The 10,953-nt window shown below is 50.0% G+C and overlaps 1 protein-coding gene across 1 annotated transcript in view; it reads right to left on the minus strand.

The window, feature by feature from the left end:
* Positions 1-9,747: 9,747 nt before the first annotated feature.
* The window catches only part of HSPB8 (heat shock protein family B (small) member 8), a 13,370-nt gene continuing 12,164 nt past the window's right edge, over positions 9,748-10,953 (minus strand). The window contains exon 3 of the mRNA XM_025889466.2: positions 9,748-10,078. Coding sequence (XP_025745251.1) covers positions 9,919-10,078 — 160 coding nt within the window. The 3' untranslated portion in view covers positions 9,748-9,918. The remainder of the gene's footprint in view (positions 10,079-10,953) is intronic.

The following is a 10,953-nucleotide window of genomic DNA, read 5'->3' on the forward strand; positions in this document are numbered from 1 at the left end:
AGAGAGGGATTGGGGGGTGCTAGCTTAGACAAGATGGCTAGTGGAGCTTTGGGATGTGTGTGATGATCCCAGGGAGACGCATGGGGAGCTTAGGACAGGGTTCCCGGCACCACTGCATTCATGGGATGCTTCCAGGAGACATAGGATCAAAGGAAGAGGTGGGAAGACTTGCCCAGGGTCCCAGAAGGAGTCATTTGTTGAGCTGGACTGGACGTCCAGGTGTCACCTTACAGGTGGCAGGGGAGATGCCACTTGGCCCACCATCTGTCCCTCTCCTTCTCTCTGTCCTTCTCGGTCTCTCGCGATAATAGCAGCTGGTGTTTGTCATTTTCAAGGGAAAGAAATAGACTTTACCTTATTTATGGGAAAAGGATGTGGTATAGCTCATATAATTGAAAGGAAAGCTAAGCACTGGACCCCAGGAAGGACAGGAATGGGGCCGCTCCAGGGATCTAGACAGTAAGAAAAATGAACATCTCTTCAGGGTACGGTCACTGGGATGAATCAGTTCAGCTACTTTCCATCCCTGAGTCTCTGCAGAAGTTTCAAATTCCCACGAGGGAGGTCCTGATGGCTGTAGCTTGGGACAGGGCCCTCTGTTGGAAAAGCCCCGTGAAGCCGCACATAATGGTGGGGATACCCCAAAGACATATGCAGGGGCTGAGACGAAAGAGACCCGGATGCTGCCAGGTAGAAGCCATAGGTACGCACCCCTGGGACCTGCACAGGGCTCTCCGGGGCTCTCCGGGGCTTCCGAGACGGGGCTCAAAGGGCATCCCCAGAGGAGGCGAGACTTGAGCACAGATGAATGTGATTGGGCAACCTGATTCATTCATCACTACCCACTTACGCCTGGCAGGATCCCAAAGGGATGCGACAGAGGGTGGGACAGAGTAGCTTTAAAGAGAGGAGGAAGAGCAAAGAAAGACCTTAGCCATTCAGATTAAGTAATTAGGGACAGGGCGGGGTGGCTAGGGGAGGGTGTCCACAAGGCTTGGCTTTTTATATGCCAGGAATTGCTTTCAGTATTTTACATATCTTAACTCATTTATTCCTCACAGCAGCTCTGCAAAGCACTCCCTCCTCACCCCTATGTTGTTGCCCCAGAGCCTGAGGCACAGAGAAGTTAAGACGTTTGCCCAGGCTCACCCAGCTAGTAAATGATGGAGCAGAATTCAAAGCAGGGCAGCCCTGCTCTGCAGTGCGTGTGCATAATCCTTTCACTCTACCGCCCTGCAAATGCCCTGTGGTAGGAGAGGAAGCGAAATCTGTGTCAGGTGATCTATTCCATCAGAGTGTCTCTTAGAAGAATCAAATCCTAGATTTAACCACTCGGTTTCCTTTTTTTTTGGTCGCAAAGACAATACATTCTTAATGCAGAATATTTGGAAAACCCAGAAATGCACACAGGAAAAAAAACAAAACAAAACTCGGAACACCCACCTTCTTTAGAAAAATAACAACTTTAATGCAAATTTATAACAATGAAATAACTGAAATGCAGCCACGATTTTATATTCCTTTTAAATGGGTGATCACACATACTGATTATGTGAGGCCAACTTTTCCCTTGTACTGCTTCTGTGACATTAAATCATCTTCAGGAGCATGACAGTTAATGGCTGCATACTTTTTTCCCATTGTACGGAAGCACCATCCTTTGTCCGGCTAACCCTGTACAGTTGAGCTGTTTTGTCATTCCCAATTCTGTGTGAGTACAAATGCAGCAGATGCTGGCAGTGGTCTGCTCAGATTTCTTCTACACCTTTAACCATCTGTGCACACCTCCCCTGGCTTCTGGGTGGGTTTGTATCTGTGACTCTTCTTTGCAGAACCACCCGGGGGCTACTAGAACCACTTTGCTCACAGGGTCAGAGAGCCTGTTGCCTGCATCACCCCCCCCTTCCATCCCTAGGGCAGACCTTAGCCAATGAGTGTTGGCATAGAAGAATGGAAGCCCAGATCCCTTGACTAGGTTGGAGCACATTCTGATCCGCTCTCCGTTCCTTTACGGTGTTGTTGACCCATAGCCTGTAGAGGAAGTGATGCCATGCCATTTTCAAGGCTAGATGACAAAAGACATGACAGACGTGCCTCTGTCTTACACTGTTTCTGGGATCCCTTGCTCCAAGGGAAGCTATAGCTGCCATGTCACGAGGACATTCAACCAGCCCCCTAGAAAGGCCCGTGTGGTGAGCGCCAGTGGTGTCCATCCCACAGCCATGTGAGTGAGCTCGGAAGCAGACCCTCCAGCCCTGGTCAAACCTCCAGATGACCGTACCCCTGGCTGACATCTTGACGCCATGTAATGAGACACTCAGACCGGAACCACTCCGCTGAACTCAGGTGAATTTCCTGAAACTTCGAAACTGTCCAATAGTACGTATGGTTTAGGTCAGCGTGTGTTAGGGCTACCAGTGGCGCCATCCCTTTACGGGGTCACGATGCACATTGGCAGACTAAAGAAGGATGTTTAAGTGGGTCTACCCTGGCACTTTCCAAAATTACTTGACCACAGAAGCCACCCCCGCTCCCTTTTCTTCTTATGGAACTCCCTTTGGGAGCTGCCAATCTAGTGTGAAATCTTGGACATCCCCAGAGAGTCTCAGTTTCTGTCACTTCCTCAAAGACATGATCTGTCCTCCAAACTGTGTCTGGGCTGGCTCAGCTCTGAGGGTCTTGCGGGCGTGTGTGTGCGCACAAGCATGCCCAGCTCTTGGCGGTGAACTCTGTCATCCTGTCTGCTGTGGATCTTATAAGCTGTCACTGTCAGAACCAGAACAAGCCAGTCTGTCACGCAGCTCAGATGGAGCACAAACAGGCGTAGGGAGAATGAAACCGTCCCGTGATAGCGGGTCACGAGGCATCGTTTCCAAGACAGCTGGCCTCAGCTCTCCTCTACTCCCCTGCTTTCCTGAGCTGCTGAGGTGGGGTCTTCTGCAGTTTCCAAACTTTCTGCTCCTCTTCCCAGCCACCCTTCTGGGGGTCATTCAGGGTGGCAATGAATGAGTCCCACTTTAGAGATGAAGAAACAGGGGATTAAGGGCTCTGGTTTTTTGTTGTTGTTTTTTTCCCTAAGTCACACATCTACTTGAACCCATGCATTATTCCCTTTGCCAGAAACAATCCTTCCCACCCCACCTGCTCCCTGGCTTAGTAACACAGTGGGCCGGCACGAGTCTGCCTGAGTTTAAAACTGTCTTAGTGACTCTGCCACTTCCCGGCTGTGGGACCTTGGGAACATTTCTGGGTCACTGCAGTTTGGCTACAGGTTAAATGGAACAATGGCTGTGAAGAGCAGAGACAATAAACATTGGATAACGCTATTAGTATTAATACTAATCCTTCGGATTTCAACTTGGACATCACTCACGGCCTATCTGGGCAGAGTCCAAGCCTCCTCTGGGCTCCTCCAGGGAAGCCCCTGTCCCCCTGCCCAGCCCTCCTGTGGTTCCTAACCCTGGCTGCAAATGAGAATCCCCTGGGGGGCTTTTAAAAAATAGCCCTGCCCAGGCTCCACCCCAGACCAATAACATCAGAATTTCCTGAAATATTTCTATAATTTTTTTAAAAAGATTTTATTTATTTGTCAGAGAGAGAGCACAAGCAGGGGGAGTGGCAGAGGGAGAGGGAGAAGCAGACTGCCTGCTGAGCAGGAGCCCAATGCGGGGCTCAATCCCAGGACCGTGGGATCGTGACCTGAACCGAAGGCAGATGCTTAACCAACTGAGCCACCCAGGCGCCCCCATCTTGCAGTCTTTCTAGAGCATGAGCTTACCCTTACCCTTCCCTCTGGCCAGTGAGGGGTGCTGGAGGCTGGGTGTCTGGGCTCCAGCCTAGGAGAGAATCCCCATACCTCCACTGGGCGCCTGATGGGGAAGAGCGTGAACCCAGCCAAGCAGCATTGCCCACCTTGCGTCTGTCCCCAGTTTCCAAGTCTTCCAGGGAGGGTAATGCTATAGTCCATCGTCAGTGGGTTCTCGGCCCCCTCCCTCCCTCCCTGTTCTCTTAAAAAAAAAAAAAAAAGAAGAAGAACCCTGTCCACGGTTTTGCAGGTGACGACAATAGCTGATGTTCTGAGCACTTGCTATGCCCTAGGGACTGTGCAGACTGCTGAGGGGCTACAACCAGCCTCCTCTTTCATAAAAAATGACATAATTCAGATTTCAAAGTTGGTTTCTCCTGGGGTACAATAATAGGTTCCTTCCTGGGCAGAGGGTGGGCCTGGCCACTAAGATTATGGAGATGTGGTGTCTCGTTACCTCTAAAACTGTGACAACGGAAAGCGAAATCCCTTCAATGCCCCTAATTTCTGCCAGACGGAGACACTGGGACCTTGGGAACATTTCTGGATCACTGCAGTTTGGCTGGGAGGCAGGTGCTGGGAAAGTGTCCGTTGCATGTGCAGACTCCAGACTCTCCAGTGGCTCAGTAACCTACCGTGGGTCCCTGGAAGACCCTGGACTCAGTTATTCAGGGGGGCTGGATTTTCTGGAGGGACCCTCCACTCCTTACTTATTTTGGACTGTATTAGCACCGATGGGCTGAGCACTTCACACACACACACACACACACACACACACACACACACACACACACACAATGTTAATCCTCATCTTAGCCCCGAATCACCATCACCCACTTTTGTGGATAAAGAAATGAACACTTGGGCGCCTGGGTGGCTCAGTTGGTTAAGCGACTGCCTTCGGCTCAGGTCATGATCCTGGAGTCCCAGGATCGAGTCCCACATCGGGCTCCCTGCTCAGCAGGGAGTCTGCTTCTCCCTCTGACCCTCTTCCCTCTCGTGCTCTCTATCTCTCATTCTCTCTCTCAAATAAATAAATAAAATCTTTAAAAAAAAAATAAAGAAATGAACACTTGCAGAGGTCAAGTGACAAGGTCACATAGGTCACACGCAGTGGCGAGCAGCAGAGCTGGGATCAGAACTCAGATTCCTGCGGGCCCCACTGCTTCCTGATCTCAGAGCCCGTGCTCAGTCCTGCCCTGGGGCCTGCTATTTTCTTCTTGCCCACGACCCCACTACACCCACGAGGGCAGATCCCCACGTCTGTCTTCTTCTCCAGGGTCTAGTGCAGTACCTGATACAGAGTAGGCTGGGCAGGGCAGGATGATATTCCAAACCTTTAACAACAGGTAGGGCCGGGGCCCTGACTATTCAGAATGGCCATGAGTCCAAAGGCACCCGCTTATTCCCAGGGGGATGGGCAGGGCAGGAGAGGTATCTATGTTTTGGAATGTAGGTTTTATTATTATTCAGTTATGGCCGGGTCGAAAGATCAGGAGAGATGACTGCCATTGAAAAAAGTAGCCTGTTATACTCACAGATCCCAAGAGGAGAGGGCTTGCCACGTTGCAGGGGACCACGTTGTGGGGGGCCACATTGTGGGGGGCCACGTTGCAGGGGGGCCATGTCGCAAGGGGCTATGTGGAGAAGCACGAGAGGCAGTTAAGAGGCAAAGGGAATAGGCAAAAATGTGAGCAAGAGCTTTGACTGTGGTTTCTGCAGGAAGGAACAGGTGAGGCAGGGGAGGCAGGTTTGGATTGGCTGGATTGAATAATTCCAGCCAGCTTTGGGGCACAGCGACTCTCTCCCGGCCGTCTGGCACCTGACCTTGGATGATCAGGGCAGGTGGATAGTGGCTCGGAGAGTTAAGAGTGTGATGAAGAAGGTGGTTGGAATGTGGTCTCTGGATTGGTTGCTTTGCCTATGAAAAGTGTCCCTGCAGGTGAGTCCTTTACTATCTCTAGGAATTAGCCAAGCTTGGGAGGGGCGGTCCCTCCAGGGCCGGCAAGCCCCCACGTGATCAAAGCATCAGCCTAAAAAGAACACGCTTAATACAGGCGAGGACAATAGGTCACCTTGGAGGCTCAGGCGGTGTTATATTTATCAAGCGATAAATACTGAAGTATTTCAATATTTGGACACCTGGCACCAACGTACCTGAGCATACAGTTGAATTGGGGCCGAGCCTGAAGAAAGGCACTCGGTAAATATACCTTGCATTGCTCGATTGGGGAGTTGGGCCTGCAGTCTCCCCCCTCCGCATGTCCCATTTATCCTTGGAGAATGGACACCGTGATGCTGTTGCACGTGGCCACCCTTCCTTTTCCCTCAGGAGCCTCCCAGGTAGCTCACGTCTGCTTGCACCTGGGAAGCCCGGAGCTGGGGGTCGGGTGGATTGACCCTGCTGCAGACGGAGGTGACTCAGCCAGCCCTCAGCAGCCAGACAGCAGCTCCTACAGCCGGCCTGGAGCCTCCCACCCCTTCTGACAACTCCCGGGGTTAAGGAGAGTGGGTGCGGGGGGATCTCCCAGCAGCCCCACACCCTGCCAGTTCCAGGTGTTGGCTCATTTAAGAGACAGTATTGATTTTCACATTATGATGCACAACTCATGAGGCACCTGGGTAGGGGGTGGGGGGAGGGAGAAGCCAGCCGCTGATTCCCGAAATTTATTTTGAGACATGTTAATTTGTTTCTTCCCTTCAAGGTCAAATCAAGGCATTTCCATACAGCACCATTGGTAGCCACTGGCTGGCAGGCAGTTGGGAGGGGGCAAAGGGGGCTGTGAATAAGATGTTCTGGGGAGCTGGGTCAAGGGAATGGGGTGGGAAAGCAGGTTCCCCGGCACCCCGTGTCCCAGCATCATCACGCAAGTGAGGGCTCAGAAGCAATACTCTTTTTTTTTTTTAAATATTTTATTTATTTATTTGAGAGAGAGAGAATGAGATAGAGAGAGCATGAGAGGGGGGAGGGTCCGAGGGAGAAGCAGACTCCCTGCTGAGCAGGGAGCCCGATGCGGGACTCGATCCCGGGACTCCGGGATCATGACCTGAGCCGAAGGCAGTTGCTTAACCAACTGAGCCACCCAGGCGCCCTCAGAAGCAATACTCTTTCATTTGGTTGGAGATCTGCGAAGGGCCGAGTCACCTATTTTGACGACAAGGCTTTGTGTGTTTAAGCTGGAAGCGCTCAGAACCGAAAGGAGCCAGGTTTCTGGGGTTTGAAATTGTGCCTTTGGCCTAATTTTCCAGGGTGACCCACACTCACCATTCATTCATTCAATGCATATTTATTATTTGATGTACCAAACATTGCACTTAGCCCAGAAGACGCAGAGGATGGGCTCGCCACTCTCCCCACTTGGGGGCTCACCATTCCTAAGCCCAGAAATGGCAAGCATGGAAATCATAGCTTTGTTTTCCTCTCTCTCTCTCAGCTGACCCTCCCAGTGTAAAGACACGGGATCCAACACCCAGCACAATGCGTCACACCTGGTGGATGCCCCATAAATATTTTGTTGAACAAACATCAAATGGGTAGGGATTTTCCCCCTTGACTTGAACAATTCCTCCTCTCGCCCTTGAAAGCAGGGCAGTCAAGGTCAGTTGGGTTTTTATGATTGTTATGATTTCTTCTGCTGCACAGATGCCCAGGCTGTTACATGGTGTACCGCTTGGGGACAGGGTAAGTGAGAGGGGGCGCTGGCCACCCCGGTGGGAATCTGAGCTGGAACACGAAACAGTGAGCCAGTGAGGAGGGTCAGAGAGTAATCGTGGAGAGAGAGAACAGTGTGTCTAAAGTTCTGGTAGCAAGAGAGGACTTGTCTGGTTGGAGGAACAGAGGGAAGCTGGGTGGGGCTGGAGGGTGAAGGTAGGGGGTTAAGGTAGGGTGGAGAGAGACAGCCTGACGACAGATCCCATAATGCCTTGCAAGTCTCACAAAGAAGCTTGTACTCAATCCTTCCAACGGTGGGGAACCATGAAAGGATTTTAAAAGGGACATACCTTTCATCTGGGCTCCTGTGTTCTCTTCTGCCTGTGAGGCCTCTCCCCACCCCTCCCCCTACTTACTCAAGTGTTAGAACCCTGTCCATCTTCAAGTCTGAAAGGAGCGCCGCCCCCTTTCTGATAAGCCATCATCCCTACCCCCACCCCTCTGCAAAGCCCCAACTTGAAATACCATCTCTCTTTTCTTCCCACAAGGTGAATGGACTCACTGATGCCACGCTTACGTTTTCTTTGTTGAGAGAAAAGCAGAACAAGTTCCTATTTCATAGAAAGTCTGGAGTCAGATTTCCTGGGCCCCTTGCTTACCAGGTGTGTGATTTGGGGCAGTGCCCTTAACCCTTCTGTGCCTCAGTTTCCTTATCTATGAAGTGGAGGTGAGAGCTGAACATACCTCAGAGAATTGCTGAGCAATGGAACTGAGCAGACACATGAAACCCTAGCGTGGTGTCTTGTATGTGTAAGGAGGTAAGTGAGGGACAGGCCTGCCTTTATCTGCCTGTTCCTGTTATGGGTCTGTGAGCTCCTATGGGCAGAAATGGTGGCTCATTGTTCACTATATCCTTGGCTTCTAGCACAGGACCCAGCAAGTAAGTGTTCAGGAAATAGTCACTGACTTCTGCTGTCAATTTGGGGGTTTAGAGATGCCCTTGCCTTTGCAGCCCAGAAGCCCCTCATGAACTCTTCCAAAAGCAAACATCCAGGTTCAAGTTCTGCTGTTATCCTGTGACTCACCAAAGCCACTTAGCATCAATCCTTCACTGTAAAATGAATGTCTACTTCTTAGGGTATCATGGGGGTTAAATGAGATTGGCTCCAGGGATAGAGCATGTGGCCCAGTTTGGTCAATGAGATAAAAGGGAAGTCTTCTAAGAGCTTCTGGAAAAGATTTTGCTCATTGATAAAAGAGAAAGCCAGATGAGAAGACTTTTTTTTACCCCTGCCTTCTCTTCCTGTACATATATGAAGATGAGATGATTGGAGCTGCTGCAGCCATGTTGCAAACATGAGGACAGATCTTGTAGACTTGTCAGAGATGGCAGAGGAAAAAGATCTCTGGGCTCTTGGCGGCGTACAAACTGAAAAAAAACTCTGAAATCGCTCATCTCTAAACTTCTTGTAAAGTTAGACAATAGATATTTATGTCATTTAAACCACTATTTGTTGTGTATCATTATTTGTAGCTACAAGCATTCTTAATTGGTATCAACTCTCTCAATGGTATAGCACTTAGCATTCCCCATCAAAAGAAGCACACAAGGCTAAGAACATCAGCTCTTTTATTATTATTATTTACTGTTATTTCCCCCCAAACAACAGCACAATTCAAATAACAATGACACACAAGTCCCACTCATATACATAACACCACTAGCCTACCTACCAGTCTGTCTGGCCTTTGCTTGGTTCCTGGTGGAGCTGTTTGGAGACAGCCCCCTCTGTAAAAATCCCAAATTGGACATAGGAGGCACAAGAAGGGGGGGGTACTTTAGGCAGAGAATGAATGGGCTTCCAGGGTCCTCAGGGAGTGCAGACTTGGGAACATGCTATATAAACGCTTGGGTGAAGAGCAGAAGGCACTGTTTTCACGTGGCTGTTGGATAAATCCCATATGGGGGTAAGACCTAGCTATCCCTCTTTGCAGGCCAGCGCTGCGGAAACACAGTAGCGTGAGCTAATGGGCTCCATCCACCAAACCATGGGGCAGGCATGGAAAGTGGGAACCCAGAACAGGAATCTGGGTGACCGGGAGGTCTCCAGAGAGAAGCAACCCTTGCATTCGCTGCAAGGGAAGATACAGTGTGAAATGTCATGTCCCCTCCTATCTGTTGTGCAACTACAGAATGGGCAACATTTTCATTATGAGAGAAAAGGGAAAGAAAGAAAATCTCCCAGCATTTTGGCTTCAGGCAACTGAGCATGGCCTGCCAATTGCGCCATCCTGTGGAAACACCTACTACTACCCTATCCAGGGAGTCGGTGGTCAGGCCACCCCGCCCCCCCCAACATTTTAGTCACATTAAATCTATGAATTCAGCTAAAGTCATGTACTCAGGAATCAGAGAAGCCCTGGGGTTGGGGAGGGGAAAAGATGGGCCAAGACTGGAGTCTCAGGAACAGGTGACTTCCTGGCTGTCTTGGGGAAGCTCATTGCTGAAATTGCTCTCTCCAAATGGTGAGTAAGGGGGGACCTGGGGAGCTTCGATGATCAGCAGACCCTCTGGGGAAAGCGAGGCAAAGACTGTCACAGGATCCACCTCTGCGGGAAGCCTAGGGGAAGCACAAGATATTATTCAGGTACTATGTTTCACATAGCTTAAACAAACTTTTGTGCATCTGGAAGAAAATAGCTTTGATACGAATTTAGGCTCTGAGGGCATAGAGGCTGGGTTTGAAGCCCGGCTTTGGCCTTCTCTAGCTGGGCAATCTTGGGAAGGTCACTCAGTTGCTCCGAGTTTATGCCCTCATCTGCAAATGGAGACAGCAATGAAACTTGTATAGTATTTGAAGCCAGACAGAGTCTGAACACACTTTGCAAATGGTAACATGGTATTCCAACAGTTAACTTACAAGATCACTGTGGCCCAGATGTTTGGCCTTTGGTTGAGGTCTCCGCCCACACTGGACTGGCTGCTGTGGCAGAAATGGCCCCCACTACCATCCCGTTATAAAATGCAGGTAAGATATGATCCAGCAATTACACTACTGGGTATTTACCACAAAGATACAAATGTAGGGATCCGAAGGGGTACGTGCACCCCAATGTTTATAGCAGCAATGTCCACAATAGCCTAACTGTGGAAAGAGCCAAGATGCCCATCGACAGATGAATGGATAAAGAAGATGTGGTATATATACACAATGGAATATTATGCAGCCATCAAAAGGAATGAGAGCTTGCCATTTGCAACGACGTGGATGGAACTGGAGGGTGTTATGCTGAGTGAAATAAGTCAATCAGAGAAAGACATGTATCACATGACCTCACTGATATGAGGAATTCTTAATCTCAGGAAACAAACTGAGTGTTGCTGGAGTGGTGGGGGGTGGGAGGGGTGGGGTGGCTGGGTGATAGACATTGGGGAGGGTATGTGCTATGGTGAGCACTGTGAATTGTGCAAGACTGTTGAATCACAGATCTGTAC

The sequence above is a fragment of the Callorhinus ursinus genome, unplaced genomic scaffold (assembly GCF_003265705.2).
Source record: "Callorhinus ursinus isolate GAN/ISIS: 27379988/994484 unplaced genomic scaffold, GSC_fseal_2.0 scaffold41, whole genome shotgun sequence".
NCBI lineage: Eukaryota > Metazoa > Chordata > Mammalia > Carnivora > Otariidae > Callorhinus > Callorhinus ursinus.